Source organism: Nematolebias whitei, chromosome 20 (genome assembly GCF_014905685.2).
Source record: "Nematolebias whitei isolate Nwh7 chromosome 20, NemWhi1, whole genome shotgun sequence".
Lineage (NCBI taxonomy): Eukaryota > Metazoa > Chordata > Actinopteri > Cyprinodontiformes > Rivulidae > Nematolebias > Nematolebias whitei.
The window spans coordinates 30,876,585-30,893,575 of record NC_056517.1 but is presented as its reverse complement, the minus strand read 5'-3'; the positions used below and the strand labels follow the sequence as shown (position 1 = coordinate 30,893,575).

The window sequence follows — 16,991 nt, the reverse complement described above, 5'->3', positions numbered from 1 at the left end:
ATATATATATATATATAATTAGTATGACAACCCAGTGACAAGGATGCCTGCAGTGTCAGCACAACAATGACGTCACAACCTGATCTGATCACGGCAGGAGAGGAAGGAATGAAAATGCCAGCGGTGTGGAATTTTTTAGTGTCGGGAACTGATAACAGAACTGCTATTCACAATGACTGCTCATCGTCAGTGATGTGAGGAGGAGCAAAAACAAAGTCCTACAACACTTCAAAACCTAATTAACCATCTCAAGAACCACCATTACGATGAGTTCATGGTGGCTAGAAAGGAAAACGAGGGAGCATTTAACCGCAGAGAAACAAAACCTCGCCATCAGTCCATCCATCCAAAGACCATGCAGAATAAATAGTATTTTAATTCCAAAGCAGAAAAAGCTATATAGTCTCTGTAAGTAGGTCTAGGGAAAAATATCGGTATTGGTTATCGGCCAAATAAGTTTTAACATATTGGCATATTGCATATCAGCCAAAAATCCAATATTGTACATCCCTAAATATAACCTATAAAAAAATACAGCATCATCAATTTAAACCAGACTATGGCTGCTTCATTTTTTTTTTAATGATTGATAAAATAAGGCATATCACAGAAAATTAAATTTGTTACGAGTGAGTTGTGTAGCGTTGCTACCTTTAGCAGCAATCAAAGTTTCTAGTAGCATTTTAACACTCCTTTAGTGGATAAAGAGAAGATTTTAGGATGTTGAATTAGCTTTAACTTAGCCTCAGTGGTCGATGAACTAAAACAAAGATGGAGAATGCAGCCACATAAATTACCACCGTTCTGAATCTGTTTCATGCCAGTTTAAAGAGCTACAGTACGTTCATTAAAATAACTATAACAAATCACATACACCCTCTCAGTTGCAGCCTTTTTTCCCCACTTTGGTTGGCGCTCTTTCTTTGTCTCTTTCCGAATTGCTCCTTTCATTCCTTTAGTTGTTTATTGCATTTCTCCAGGGTGTCTGTTATTTGTTTCTAATAAGACGTCGGCAACGCATCATCTGGCGCACGTTGAAAAGCTACTCTCACATTAATGTCAGCAAAGCTGTTAATCCAGATAAAATCTTTAAACCCTTCGCACGGCACTTAATCCGACATAATAGTGTTTGTGTGTGTCACTGTGATTATAATATCTGAGTTTGTGTTGCAGAAAGCACTTGCTTTTAGCACAGAAACATGCACTTACATTATAATAATGTACTGCAGTCTGTTGTCTGGCTGTTACTTAGTGTGCTTTGTTTTTCCCGTCCATTTGTGTGATTTTCTCACAAGCGCACACACAGAAGCCACTACCAGATGACATTTCTCTGTACTTTTGTCATTTCTCTGCCAACGCTCTTTCTGAGGATCAACCTCCACTGAGGACTGACCCCATTTTTTTGTGAGTGCTTGTGGATGAACTTGAGGGTTTGCCGCCCTGAGCCATAATTCCTACGCTGACGCTTGGTGCCCGGTCCATGTTTTCATTCTGTCAGTTTGAGTGGCTTTAGGGGACTTTTTGCACGTGTCGTAGCCTGCAACGACTCACTGCTAACCTCCCCCGTTGCACTGATTGTCCTTTTACTCTCGGTTTATTGAAGGGAAGTCATGCTGACTTCTATTTCAATCTGCTAAACTCCACATAGTTTTTATTTTAAAGCTCAACAAGTTCACGTGGTGTCCATGTGAATATGCTCACATTAGAGTTCTGAGAATCAGAATTGTAATTATCACCTGCTGCCAACAGAAGAAGGCAGACCACGTTTTTGCCCATTTTATCTCAGAACCACTGAATGGATTTTAATGAAACACTCAGATGAATGGACTTCATGACATCTACAACCCTTTAAAGTCAACCAGATTTAAGGTAGCTGCCACAGTCAGCGGACCGTAAAAACACAAAAATAGCTAAAACTCTGCGGATCTGTACAGATGTAGAGGTCAAATTTGATGTGGTAGTAGCTGAGAGTCATTCATAAAACATACTCTGAGTATGACATCTCATAAATCTCATACACTGCCTGGCCAAAAAAAAGTTGCCACCTGGATTTAACTAAGTAATTAGGTACAAGCCTCCTATTGGATAATTACTGCATGGGTGATTATCTTTCAGCTGGCAACAAGTTATTTAACCCCAACTGGTGCAATGAGTTGCTTCTCATTTCTTAAACAACCATGTTGAAAGACACATCGCGTAGTCGTGGAAAAGATGTGAGTTTGTTTGAGAAGGGTCAAATCATTGGCATCAAGCAGAGAAAACATCTAGAAACTACTAAAATTGGGTTAAGAACTGTCCAACGCATTATTAAAAATTAGAAGGATAGTGGGGACCCATCGTGTTCGAGGAAGAAATGTGGCTGGGAAAAATCGTGAATGATCGTGATCGGCGATCACTTTGGTGAAATCAAATGGAAGAAAAACAACAGTAGCACTCAGGGCTATGTTGAATATTGAAAGTAAGAGCATTTCCACACGCACAATGTGAAGGGAACTCGAGGGATTGGGACTGAACAGCTGTGTAGCCTTTAAGAAAACCAGTAATCAGTGAGGCTAACTGGAATAAAAGGCTTCAATTTGCTTGGGAGCATAAAGATTGGACTCTGGAGCAATGGAAGAAGGTCATGTGGTCTGAGTCCAGATTTACCCTGTTCCAGAGTGACAGGTGCATCAGGGTAAACAGAGAGGCAGGTGAAGTGATGCACCCATCATGCCTAGTGCCTAGTCATCAATGCAAGATCTTGGCGAAAATTAATGCAACACTGGATGGAAATAGATCTTGTGACATTGTAGAAGCTGATCAAAACAATGCCACAGCGATTGCATGATGTAATCAAAGCTAAAGGAGGTCCAACAAAATATTAGTGTGAGCTTTCTTTTTTGGTCCATGTAGTGTATAATCCTTCAATGAATACGAAGCCTTTAATTGGACGTATTTTCTCATACTGTCTGCAGCTCCTCCTTCATATTCCTAGTTTTTTCTGTTCTCCTCTGTCCTACAGGTCTAATCATTGTGCCCAGCGCTGGCGTGGGCATCGTGTTGGGGGGCTACATCATCAAAAAGCTGAAGCTCGGGGCAAGAGAGTCAGCGAAGCTGGCCATGATCTGTAGCGGGGTGTCTCTGCTCTGCTTTTCCACACTTTTCATAGTGGGCTGTGAGAGCATCAATCTAGGAGGCATCAACATACCCTACACCACAGGGTGAGGACACATCTACCACCTGCGTTAGATTCAGCCACAGCTGTTTGGATATATTAAGTAAATGTTTTGTTGCAGGTTTTCTCAGGTTGAGAGCTGTACAATGTGTGAGAGATAAACGGTATGAATCATGTTGTAAGATGTGTCTGTGTGGGCTCAGGATGCTGTCACCGCTCCCATCATCCTCATGCGTTGTGGCATCGTGTTGCCGTGCGAATGATTAATTAGCAACACTTGCATCTGTTCTCGTGGTCCTGGTGAATCACTTTGCCACCTCTATTTCTGAACGTGCTGCAGAGTTAGCGGGCCGTCATGCGATGTGTCACATGAACACATTCACACAGATGCACGGAGGCACCGTCTCCGACCTTGGATGATGCATGAAAACCCTTCAATCTGAAAACGTCCTACATGTTCTGTAATAACATCCACACTCTTTGTACTGTTATCAGACAATCATCAGAGTGAATTCATTTTTACATAAAATAAGATTTTTTCCTTAAATGCATGAAATGTGGCTTACAGACTGCAAATAAAATACTGTAATTTATAAAGCCTTTAAATGTTCATATATATTTAGTTAGACAAGGTATTAAGACAAGGCAAATGGTTTTAACTCATCAGCCCAAGATCCTGATTCATGAAAATCCACAAAAACAATTAAATCCTGTCACGAAGACACAAATCTGCACTAGAGAAATTACATTTCCTGCGAAAATACAGTGTGAATGCGCATTGCAGAAGAACTTGCTGAGAAACAGTTGAAATTAGCTAAAAATTGCTGAAATGTAGCTGAAATTGAAGAACAAGCCTAAATTAGCAGAAGAAAGCAGAAAGAACACATATTTGTAGAAATAGGTTTAAATAAACAGAAATTATTATAAACATTAGGAAATTAGCTTAAAAATGATGAAATTAGCAAAAAATGGCTGAAAGACACAAAGAAACATAAACTACTAGAAGGAAGGAGAAAGAGCTGAAATAAGCTAAAAAAAAAAAGTGGAATTAACTGCAAAAGCATAAATTAGCATAAAAACTGCTAAATAGTAGATGAAAAAGCTGAAACTAGCAGAATTAAGCTGAAAGGAATATAACGAGCTGAAATTAACAGAAAGAAGTAAATTTGGTTGAAAGTAGCAGAAATTATCACAAAAAAATTGAATTTATCTGAAAACAGCTGAAATTAGTTAGAAAATGCTAAAACAGTAGCTGAACAGGTAAAACAAGTTTAAATTAGCAGAAGAAAGCAGAAAGAACGTTTGCCAGATTAGGCTGAAAGAAGCAGAAGTGAGCACAAAAAGTGGAAATTATCTGGAGAAAAAAAACTGAAATTAACAAAATATAAAAATAAACAGCTGAAAAGTAGCTATAAAATAATGAAGTTTATATTACAAAAGGAAATGGAGCACAAAAGTGCTGAATTGGGCAGAAAAATATGAAATTAGTGCAAAAAATGTGGAAATAACTGAAAAAAGCTAAAATTATCATAAAACAGCTAAATAGTAGCTGAAATAGCAGAAAAAGCTGAAACTTTCTGAAATGAGCTGAAAGGGACATAACAAGCTAAAATTGGCAGAAAAAAGTTACAGGAAGCACAAACATGTTGTAGTTAGTAGAAAGAATATGAAAGGAGCACAAAACAGCTGAAATTAGCTGAGAAAAAAGTTTAAACTTTCACAAGGAAGCTGAAAGAAGCTGAACCAGAACAGAATGTGAAAGGAGCAGAAAAAGGTTGTGAACACATGTAAAGATCTGAAGGATGTAAACATGAGCTCAATTCATTTTCTATGAGAAAATAAAAGTGGCAGCATAGGCTAAAAAAAGCTAAAGTTGCACCAAAACCAAAAGTCGTAGCAGGATTGTCCTGAACGAGCTGAACGGACAACCATTCACAGTAGTGTGAATGCTTCACAGTAGTGTGAATGCTTCATAAACCTTCACTCAATAAGATGCTCTGAGATGTCAGTTTTATAAAGAAATCTCCCTCCTGCTCGTGTCTGCACTCTTCCTGTGTTTAGACGTGGCTTCGCTAACAAGCTGATGAAAAATGGCCGCGCCAAGAGGCCTGTCGGATTACATAATGCTCTTAAACGGTTCCTCCTGCGGTCTCTGGAGCAGCGCTGCCTGATTATTATGTGTTGGGATTGGACTTAATTAAAAGCTACAGCGCACCGCACCTGTTTCTGACCCTTGTTCCAGATAAATCCATCAGTTCTTGTTTTCTCTTTCTCTCAAAAGGTTCAGACTCCACAGGTTCTGTGTTGACTTTTTATTTACGTTATTTAGTTACCAAATGTTTTTACTTGGTTACTTTTTGGTTACTTCGTAACATTTTTGCTAAGCTATTTTTTTTATGTTCATATAGTTACTAATACTCTTTGATTTAATTTACGTTGAAACTACTTACTTCCTTTTTAAGTTGCTTGTTGTGTGAAGGTTTATGAAGCATTCACACTATTGTGATCCATTTTGATTCTGTACGTTTTTTTCCGCACAATTCTCGTCCCACAGTTTTCAATCTATTTCAACAAATCATAAATCAAAACGTTTGGCTCGTTCAGGACAATCCTGCTATAACTTTGGTATTTGTGCAACTTTAGCTTTTTGAAATATTTAGCCTTTTCTGTTATTTGTTTCTCACAGAAAATGAATTGAGCTCATTTTACATCCTTTAGATCTTTTGATGTGTTCACAACCTTTTACTGCTCCGTTCACATTCTCTTCTGGTTCAGCTTCTTTCAGCTTCCTTGTGAAAATTTAAAAATTTTAAGTTACTTTCAGCTGGGTTTTTTTTTTCCAGCTGTTTTGTGCTCCTTTCAGTCTTTCTGCCAACTACAACATGTTTGTGCTTCTAACTTTTTTCTGTTAATTTCAGCTTATTATGCTCCTTTTAGCTTATTTCTGCAAGTTTCAGCTTTTTCTACTATTTCAGCTACTATATAGCTGTTTTATGTTAAATTTAGCATTTTCAGCTAATTCCACATCTTTTGCACTCATATCAACCTTTTTTCAGCCTAAGTCAGTGCTCTATCCACTTCCTTATGGTAATTTAAGCTTCGTTCTGCCTTTTTTTTTTAGCTATTTTTCAGCTGTTCTTTGCCAATTTCAGCTTTTTTCAGAGTATTTTTCTTTTTTATGCTAATTTCTGCTTCTTTCAAACTATTTGGGCAAACTAATGTTCTTTCTGCTTTCTTGTGCTAATTTAAGCTTGTTCTACCTTTTCAGCTACCTTTTTAGACATTTTTTTTAGCTAATTTCAGCTGTTTTCAGATTAATTCAAATTTTCCTTGGTAATTTCTGCTACTTTCACCTAATTAATTTTGCTTTCACCTTGTTATGCTCCTTTCACTTTTTTCAGCTAGTTTCAGCTTTTTCTGCTGTTTCAATGAGCTGTTTTCATTAGCTTTTTCAGCTAATTCCACATTTTTTTTAGCTCATTTCACCTCTTTCCACTTCCTTCTCGTAGGTTAAACCTCTTTCTGCCTTTTCAGCTACTTTAGATGTTTTTTGCTACTTTTTTGCATTTTTTAGCTGATTTCCTAATTTTTGCGCTCATTTCTACTTATTCATTCATTCAACCTTTATTTAGACAGTTAATCCCATTGAGTCTCGAGGACTCATTTACAAGAGAGACCTGATCTCAACAAAGAACAATGACAACAATGGGCAACAGCAACAACAATAGATAGTTATAAAAGAGGCAACTTATATATTTTTTTAGTTTAAACATAATTGAGCAAATATTTGTTGTGCTTACTTCTGCTAACTTAGGCTTGTTCTTCCATTTCAGCTACATTTCAGCATGTTCTTTAGCTAATTTCAGCTGTTTTTCAGCAAGTTCTTCAGCAATTCACACTGCATTTTTGCAGGAAACACAATTTCTCAAGTTTTGCTTCTTGTCTTATTACATTTACCCAAGAACTCTTACTTGTCTTAATATTTGGTTCCTTTGATACTTTTTTACTTTGTTTCTAGTTATGTTCAAACGGTTTATTTTCACAAACTGCAACTTTGCTTTTTGATTTATTTACCTCTTTCTTTTCTTAAAACTTACGTTTTAGTTCTCTAAAATGTAATTCGTAAAACTTGGGGAGTAGCCAGGGTTCAGCTTGGATGAAACGTTCAGGAAGTTTGCAACTCCAGTGGAACTGGTGTTAAAATGTTTTACTGAAACACACAAAACTGGTCTCTCTCTGACACACACACACACACACACACACACTCTGCTGTGATCCAGTTAAAAATGATAGTTTGTTAATTTTAGAATCATTTTTTCTACCATAAATACATATCGGTAACGCATGCAGCTCAACAGAACATGAAACAACATAAATCCTCCTGGTTCATTCTAATCACATCGAATATGTTTGGGAAAGAGGCCCCTCTTGTGGGACGTGTGAACCCGTCAGTGTGACCCCATATCTGCTGCCGTCTGTCCCGATTTGTTCCGCATTGCTCAGGGCAAAGCTCGCCAAAGAAAACCCGGGCCACGCTCGACCGCGTTCGGTTTAGACAAAGTCAAAGTCCTGTTTTACTTACAGGAACCGTTCCCACACTAAAAACCCCGTGAACGTGTTGCTTCCTTCCTCCCGTCTGCAAATCAGTTATCGCCACAATAAATCTGAGCCTCAGAGTCTACAAGTCTTTTGTAGGAGTGACACTTGTCTTACACATTTAAATGTCATTTATTTATTGATATGACATTGTTTTTGTGTCACCATTGTGTGGCATGACGGGGTCCTTTTTCTGCTTTCTAGTCTTATGAATAAATGTGTCTTATTTCTTTCTGCAGTCCGACCCTGACCATGACCCACAGGAACCTGACAGGCAGTTGCAACGTAAACTGCGGCTGCAGGATCCACGAGTACGCCCCGGTCTGCGGCTCCGACGGCATCACCTACTTCAACCCGTGCCTCGCTGGATGCAGCACCGTGGGCAACGACAGCGCCGGGGTGAGGAAAACGAAAACTGGAACTACTTCCTGCCTTTCCCCATCGAATATCTTTGTAGTAAAGGTTAAATATTACGAGTGGATCTTTGTTCTTTGACCACAGATGAGGAACTACACGGACTGCGGCTGCGTGCAGAGCAGGCAGGTCATCACGCCGTCCTCCGGCGGGCAGGTCAACCAGCTCCAGCTGGTCATCGTCAAAACGTACCTGAATGAAAACGGCTACGCCGTATCAGGGAAGTGCGACCGAACCTGCAACACGCTCATCCCTTTCCTCATATTCCTCTTCATCGTCACGCTCATCACCGCGTGCGCTCAGCCCTCCGCCATCATCGTCACGCTCAGGTCAGAAACGTTCGAGTCACCGTCCAAGTTTGATCGTCAATGCAGCAAGTTGACCTTTCGTCCTCCTCAGGTCCGTTGACGAACAAGAGAGGCCTTTCGCACTCGGGATGCAGTTTGTTCTGCTCCGAACTCTCGGTACGTTCCTGTTCATGACGTTGAGCGATCGTTAACCCGAGCTGTAGAAATCTTTAATGAATTTTAATCTGTAGGCTGCACACTTCTACTAAAACATTTGCACCTGCTGTCGTTCTTCACCTCACAATCGGCCTGCAGCTTTAGAAAGAGCAGGTCTGTGGTTGAATTTCCATCATGAACCATTCATGACATCAGAACAACTTCAGGCTAAATGCTGCCACCAGCTGGTACAAACCAAGAGTTTCTCATAAAACTATCGACTCATACTTTTAGAAAAGAGATGAACGATTTCTTATAATTTCATGATAACGCCTTATTGTATACACTTAAATCAGACTTTTGATCCTGAAGCTGGGGCACATCTCTATAAAACAGCAAATGAAACGAATAAAATACTATTTATTCTTAAAGTTTGTATTTCATTAGGAGTTTGGGACTACTGTGTTGTAAAATTACATTTTCAGGCATTGTAGTTCAATACATGTTAAACTAGCAGTCAACAAGGTCATATTGTAAATATATAGTTAGTATTTTGACTTTAAATTGTGACTAAAACTAGCCCGAGGGCCATTTGCGGCCCTTAGTGATTCTGTGCGGCCCACAACTTAAGTTTAAGAACTGTATCATTTTGTCCAGCAGGCTTAAAAGGTCGATGCAGACTTTCTGCAAATTAGTTGTTAATCCTTTTTTATATAATGTTTAGATTAATGTTATGTTCATCTCAAAATGAGCAAAAATACAAAACTTTGTCTGCAATCTTTTTATTTTCACTTCATGGTACAAAGCACCAAACACATTTACTGATTTCTACCAGAAAGGAAACTTTTGGATCATGATTCATAAAATCTGGCTAAATATTGCAGTTGATAAAATAAACAAGAGGGAAATTAAACATTTTTAAATGAATATAACGTGGTGTCATCTACATATGAGTTGATCAACGTTATCAAACCTTTATGAATCTGTTCTAGCGACTGACAGCTGGAGGATTTTTCAGAACTTGGATCAGACTTTTGGGCCGCCTCCTTTTAAAAGGACACTTATACTCAAATTACACTTTTGTTGCTGAGAACAGACTAAAATGAACTTTGAAAACACAAAAAAACAACAAACATAGACCCAACAAATCAAATAAATTCAATACTTTTTAATAAAAAATATAAGCTTAGTGTTTATGAGGCTTTTAATGTTTTGAATCTACATTTTAAAACTCTTTCTCCACCAAAATTAGTAAACTTTTGTCCTTTCTCTAAAATATTGTTCACGCTGAGAGTTAAATTCACATTTTGTGGCCCACGAGTCGTTTCATCTCAATAGTTTTGGCCCACACATGAAAAAGTTTGGACACCCCTGCAAGTGAGTAAACAATAATTGTTGCATCTTTCCGTCCTCAGCCTACATCCCCACACCCATCTACTTCGGTGCTGTGATTGACACCACCTGCATGCTCTGGCAGCAGGACTGCGGCGTGCACGGCTCCTGCTGGGAGTACGACGTTACCTCGCTCCGCTTCGTCTACTTCGGTCTGGCCGCCAGCTTAAAATTTGTCGGCTTCGTCTTCATCTTCCTCACCTGGTACTCGATCAAGCACAAGGAGGCGCGGGCCGAGCGTTGGCGCCAGCACCTTCCTCCTCTGGGCACAGTCAGCGAACTGATCTGCCACGCCGGGGGCCAGAAGAGCCACGCCCGCACACTCTCCTGCCCCGTGTACATGCCACCTCGGCCCGATCCGCCCGCAGTGCTGCTGCTCAACCGTGGCCGCAGCAGCTTCAGCTGCCCGGGTAACGTCCTCAAAGCAATAACTCCCCCCGTACTGTTGCCGTATCACCACCGAGGCTCGACCCACGTCTGAACGCACGCCACGTCCCTCGTTGTGCCTTCCTGTTTGTGTTTCTGCACTGCGCAGCATCTGCTTCATGACTGACAGGCAGAGACACAGGTGGGCCCGCTGTACCTAAAGGGCTGCTCATCGTTCACACAAACAGGAGGCGGAGCAAAGTTTATCACGGAGCGTCCCATCGGCTGCAGCCACGCTCGTGGTTTGGACGATGGAATGGTGCTACTGTTCATGGCGGGGCATTAAAATCTGTTCACACAGATGAGTCATCAACATGACGTCTAAAGCACAACAGACAAACCTGCACTATGCAAACGTCTGCATACAGCTCCCTCTGTGTACCTCGTCTTACACACACACACACACCTTGTTGTTTTTCATCTCTCGTCTCGTTTTCGCAGCAGAGCTACTCTTTCGTCTGATTCTCATTTTGTCTGCACAGTCAAATATGACAATGGGATCTTTTTTACTTTCCCCAACAACTTTGGGTTTCCTTAACAGTGCCTCTCGGGCTGTTCCGGCCAGTCCAGTACACAAAGCTAGCTGTCAGAGTTAACTCGCTGCAGGAAAGCCAGTAAATATGACGATTCTCGCTTCGCTGCCTCAACGTTTTGTAACTGGAAGCAGCCGTCGCCGATCTCAAGCTATTGAACTTTTCTCAGCGCCTTCACAACATGTAGCTCAAGTCAGATCAGCACCAACGATACAGTGGTGTGCTTGATTACTAACCAAGTGGCAAACAAGAGGAAGAAAAAATATTTTAGTGCTGAAGCTACTGTAGGGTTGAAAATGTGTCACGAATGTGGTTTATTTTCATCCCTTTTTAAAAGCGATTGCTTCAAAACTATAAGCTGCACCATTTTGGCTTTGTAGCGTATTCGCTTCTCCATTCTAGTGGTCATCAGATGTACATAGTAAATGTTTAGCTATTTAGACTTTTAAAGATTTGGCTTGGCAAGCATGACCCTAAGCATCGGCAAGAAAAACTGGCAATTTGAGGTTTTTTTTTTAGGTGTTTGTCTCCATCTAATGGACAAAAAGGATAACATGAAATGTTGCCACATAGATCAACTGGACTATTAAAAATACTGTAAGTGGTTCAACTTCCCAAAGGATTTATGTAGGAAAATAAATATTTGCCTCGTTTTTCAGGCAAAACGTGAGATATTAAAGCTTTTTAGTGGTAAAGTTCATGTTCAAACTACCTGCAGATGCCAGAAACACAGTTTCTATTCAAGTATTAAGATTTTGTTCCTTTGGTGTTCTATTTATCAAGCATCACATTTTGAAAGCCAGTTTTTTCGCCATTTTCTCCGAGAGAAAAAAGGTGGTTAGAATTTAAATTGTTTTTTTGTTTGTTTGTTTTTAATAATCCTGGTTTACTTTTATTCAAACAAAACAAGTTCAATGGTGTAAAGTTACCAGTTTGGTCTAGAGTGACGGTGAAAGTTGTTAAGTGGTTTAAGCTAATAAAAGCACATATTCATAAGTGATTGTTGTGTAAATAAAAAGCAAATGAAGTGTATTACTGAGCTCACATAGCTAGAGGTGCATTAATTAACCCGTTGTATTCAGATTTAAGGACAAAAAATACTGATTATTAACCACATTAATCAGGCAGACATTTCATGCAGGGAAGAAGATGGAGCCGGACCGATATGGAAATTTTAGCTATTAGCTGGGTGAGGTGAATGCTGATATCATGGCTGAAACTTTCTGTGCTTTGTCCACCCCCAAGAATCCAAGTAAACAGCTACTTTTAAACTTTTAAGTCTTGAAATGGTCTTCCTAATGTGCGTTCACGTGCAGGATTGAAGAGATTTTTATTATTTCATTTTACAGATCAGTTAAACTTTCCGTGCTCTGTTCAGCAAAATACGCTTTATTTGCTCCCTGCTTCACCTGTGCTGAAAGTGAAACTTAAAATGAACGGCTATGACTTTAAAAGTTGTCCTCATGCGCCCTCTGCTGGATGCGTTGTACAATTACACCTTCTGCATGCAAGGACATGGCTTGTTCCCAGTTTATATTGGTGCATAATGGGACAATTATCACCAGTGCTGATATATCGGCCCAAAACATCGGCAATAACGACGTATCGGTTGGGCTCTAGAAGATTGTGAAATTATTTATCATTAGGATTCACTTTTCTAACAAATGCATAATTTATGCCACGTCAATGTCTTTACTTGTATAGATCTTTTCCTACATTGCGCTCGATCACCTAATACAGCTAAACTGTAAACTTTCTTTTAGCAGCTTGTGAAACTAAAATCTGCTGAAATTAAAACAAGGCCTCTGCAGACAAACCCATCTTTTGCAATCGAGACAAACAGAACAAATATTGTAGCAAATAAACTGATCATCCAGCGACGCCGCAGTGTTAGCACCGAAGTCTGACTTTACTGCTGCAGCGTCCTGCTCTCCAACACTGAAGACTTTAAGTTGCGCTCGTCCTCGCTCCAGTGTTTCAACTGAAGCCGAAAGGTGGTTTTGTTCCTCGGGAGCAAAAGTCAAATCGACGTTTATGAACACACGGTTTACAAAAGCCTTGAATACTTGATATTTGTCATTAAAAAAAAACCTGAAAAAAACAACTTGTTCGAGTCATTAAGTTCAAGTTCACAAGAAGTGAGTGTGAAACGGTCTTTATTAACATCATGGCATTCTTTAGACTGTCGGAACTAAATGTTTTTGTGGGAAAACTACCTTGATAAAGGTGTTTTAAAGCACTTTACCTTAAGCAATTGTTGCAGCTTTTAAAACATTTATTTAATAGAAAATTATGCAGTTTAGGTCACGTTTTCAGTTACATTTGGCCATTTGCACACTAGGCTTCAAACGCACAAAAATACATCATTAATGTTGCACAATGAACGTTTTCAAAACTTGTTTCAACTTCAATCACTGCCCAGCTCATCCATCCACCCACCCATCCATCCATTATCTTTACCTGCTTATTCCATTTTGGGTCACGGGGGTCACTGGTGCCCATGTCCAGCAAACACTGTGCGAGGGGCGGGGTACACCCTGGACGGGTCGCAAGTCCATCACAGGGCCACATCGAGACAAACGAGACAACCTTTTACTCTCTCACTCACACCTAGGGACAATTTAGAGTTTATTTAAAGGCTACAATGACAGATTTTTGTTTTGGCAAAGCAAAAACATGAATTTTGGGATCTTTCGTATCCGAGTCGAGGCTTAAAATGAAAGATTTACTTAAAAAACTGCAGCGAAATTCAATAGTTATTCATCCGTTTGGTTGCTAAAATGGTTTCACCTCACACAGTTCCCCCCCCCCCCTCGATAAAAAACTTTTATTAAATATTATTAAACAACATATCTATACGGAAATAATCATCTTCAGTACCAACTCTGAAGTACAGCTGCCTGACGGCTTTTGTTTTGATACTAATATTTATATGTACAGCAGAAAAAAAGCATTTACATTTATTAGTAATATTGTTTACTAATAAATGCAGGCACCAGTAAAAAAAACAAAACAGTATGAACAATTGTAATACTTGTACAATCGCAGTGACTGCGGCGCTGCTGCTGCAAAGCTTCTCTAATGGCAGTGTCTGTGTCACCATGGCAACCAGAAGCTGTCCAGCCTGACTCAGAGGATCTGACTGGAGGGTTGAGAGCCGCTGCCCTCGCAGTCCAAGCTGAGGGGCAGAGACGTCTTCGTGGGGGTGTTCAGCGTCACCCCGACAGTCTGAGTGGGGGCGGGGCTTCTAGTCTGCACCTTCAGCCTCAGACTTTGTGGTGAGAGAGGGATGTAGACTTGGGCCTGGAAAATGTCCTCTTCATCAGGGTCCAGCCTGTAGCCAGGACCATGTGGGGTTTTGGCCCCTTCGTGCTCGGGCTTTAATTGGGCTTGCAGACTGGTGTGCGTGCGCATGATGCCGTCGTGCTGCGCCTCCAGCTCGGTCATTCCATTCCCACTGAACATTCCCTCCATCTCCTCCAGCTGCCGCGTGTCGCTCCCGAAGGCAACCTCGCCTCTACCCGACCACGCCCCGAGTCTGCCCTCGGTGCGCTCAGGCAGGTCGTTCACAACGGGATGCAGTTTCTCTCCCGGCGTGGGTGGTGCCGGAGGCGTTCTGCTGGGGACGGGGGTGGCGACCGGGTCCGGCCAGTCGACACTGGTAGAGGCCAGCTCTTCTCCGCTGCCGTCTTCGAGGCCTCCACCCCCGGCCCCAGAGCCCAGCTCTGGCAGGGTGGAGTTGTCAAGCTTTTGGGTTCGGTTGTTTTTGTTTAAAACGTGTCTCAGTGCAAACATTTTATCTGCGTCCTTCTGGAAGTTGGCCCAGTTGTCTGGGCTGGGGCTGTAGTCAGGCCTACATTCATACAGGCTTTCGTTTATGCTATACAAGTCCTCCAGCGCCTGCCAGTTCACCTCCTCGTCTGTCAGATTGGGCAGCTTAACCCTGTCGTCCGTCCCATTCCGGCTGTGTGCTGCCAGATAAAAAAAAAAAAAAGGGGGACGTTAGAAAGCTGAAGAAGAAAGAACGACCAACTCGTCTTAAAACACGCAGCCTGGTGCAGGGTTTCTGTCCCCAAGCAACACGCACACACTTTAAAGCAGCACTCACACCGAGCTCAAGCCTGGAGAAGTGCAAACATGCTGCCATTTTGCTAATTTACATTAGAAAGAGACTGAAAATGAAAATATGTAATGCTCCATCATAGACTAAAAGGCATATTACCGTATTTTTCAGACTATAAGGCGCATTAAGCGAAACAAAACAAAGTCAAACTTTATTCAGCTCATTCACAATAACCACATCAAATCTGTTTGAGGTCAGTAAGCACAACCAGAATTAATACACAAGGCTCACTGTCGATTTTTAAGAACATTTAAAGGATTTTAAGTGCGCTTTATAGTCCAAAAAAATACAGTAAATGTGATGACAAAAGATCTATAAAATGCAAAATCACATAACCTGGAAAAAAAAAAAAGCAGAGGAATTAAAAAGTGCTTAGAAATACAAGAAACTTAAGTTGCTACAAAATAGTTTATCCCCAGAAAAACAAAGATTTTAAACCACAAGTTAAAAAAAATAAAAGACCCCGCAGCAAAAAAGCAGAAATAAAAAGTTGAACGTCTGCAAGAAAAATGTGCATCAGTGTCGTTTTGGGTGTCCCTGTGTGATCAGAGGTCCTGTAACTAGAGCAAAACGAGTCGGCGTGAACGGAGAGACTCACAGGAAGGACAGGCTCGGCCTCCTCTTTGAACACTTTCGGTGCTGCTGTCGCCTGGTAAGCAGGTGCCAGAGAGGTCGAGAGATCAGCGTGGGCTCAGACGCGCTCGTTCTACCTCTAACAAACGGCCATGAGTGAGAGCTACTGTGTGTCATGATAAACTACAGGCTGCTTCTGGATGAGGCCAATATTACATGGAATGAGACGTGATAAAGGAAGAAATTCACATTTTGGAGACAATATTTGGATTTTTATTAAAAGTTTGATTATCCTTTCATGTCTTATTACACAAGAAGCTGCATCTGGATGCTGTTAGCATTACCCTGACTTTTGCTAAAACAAAAATAAAAAATTACATATCTGCCAATCAACTCATGTTTTGTATAAATCATCTCTATGGCTGCCTGTGTTTTTATGGGTCACTATGAAAAAGAGCACAAGGTTTAATTCATTTACTTTGTATAATAAGACGTCTGTTTTTATTACAATTATTTCCATTTCCTGGAAAGTTGAATAAAAAAGGTTTCTGCACTAACATTTAAAGCACAGAGAGGAAATCAATCATCTCATGTATTTATTCCCCAAAAGGTCAACTTGTTCCTTAAAGCGATAGTTCAGATCTTTTGAAATGGGGGTTCTGTTGAAAAGGGTATAAACACATCATCTTACCTGTTGCAGATAACTATTTGAATATCCTCAGCTTGGAGAAATGGAGTTTAGTTATTTTAAGTTTTTTGTGAACAGTATTTAATAAATCTTTCCATCATGGTAGTTTTGTGTTACATGATAACTTACATAGAATCCTGCGGTTTTTTTCTTGCAGGAATAATCATATTTGTGCCAGACTAGCCTGTTTTTAGATGCTTATCAAAAAGCGGAGGTGTTTTAGTATGGAAATACAGTAATCCCTCGCTACTTTGCGGTTCGTTTATCACGGACTCGCTCAATCGCGATTTTTCAAAATAAAATTTGACTTGACGCACAACTGGCTGATTTGATAGATGAGCCGCACGATCGGCATGGAAATTTTATTTAAAATTTATTTTAAATTATTTAGCGCCTGCTAACAGGATAAGCTGCCTCCTGCAGCTGATCAGCTGTTCTCGTGCAGAGTGGAGAAGTGGGCGTGGCCAAGAGTGCTTGCGGGTGGCAAAGAGCAGTGGAGGCAGGGAGCTGAAATCATGACATGCTGTGATCTTTTAGAGCTTTAGAGTTTAGAAACATGGTTTAGAACATTGCAAGAGTGTGGGAAGGGTTTAAAACACCTTAATATATATATATATATATATATATATATATATATATATATATATAT

At 40.4% G+C, this 16,991-nt stretch overlaps 2 protein-coding genes across 2 annotated transcripts in view; one reads left to right on the top strand and one right to left on the bottom strand.

Annotated features, from left to right (window-relative positions):
* Window positions 1-10,701, top strand: part of LOC119426658 (solute carrier organic anion transporter family member 5A1) — a 47,735-nt gene extending 37,034 nt beyond the window's left edge. The window contains exons 5-9 of the mRNA XM_037694238.1: window positions 3,002-3,200; window positions 7,990-8,149; window positions 8,252-8,493; window positions 8,564-8,628; window positions 10,023-10,701. Of these exons, the coding sequence (XP_037550166.1) occupies window positions 3,002-3,200; window positions 7,990-8,149; window positions 8,252-8,493; window positions 8,564-8,628; window positions 10,023-10,480 (1,124 nt within the window). The 3' untranslated portion in view covers window positions 10,481-10,701. The remainder of the gene's footprint in view (window positions 1-3,001; window positions 3,201-7,989; window positions 8,150-8,251; window positions 8,494-8,563; window positions 8,629-10,022) is intronic.
* A 3,280-nt stretch (window positions 10,702-13,981) lies between these two features.
* Window positions 13,982-16,991, bottom strand: part of LOC119426662 — a 4,757-nt gene continuing 1,747 nt past the window's right edge. The window contains exon 3 of the mRNA XM_037694240.1: window positions 13,982-14,929. Within this exon, the coding sequence (XP_037550168.1) occupies window positions 14,088-14,929 (842 nt within the window). The 3' untranslated portion in view covers window positions 13,982-14,087. The remainder of the gene's footprint in view (window positions 14,930-16,991) is intronic.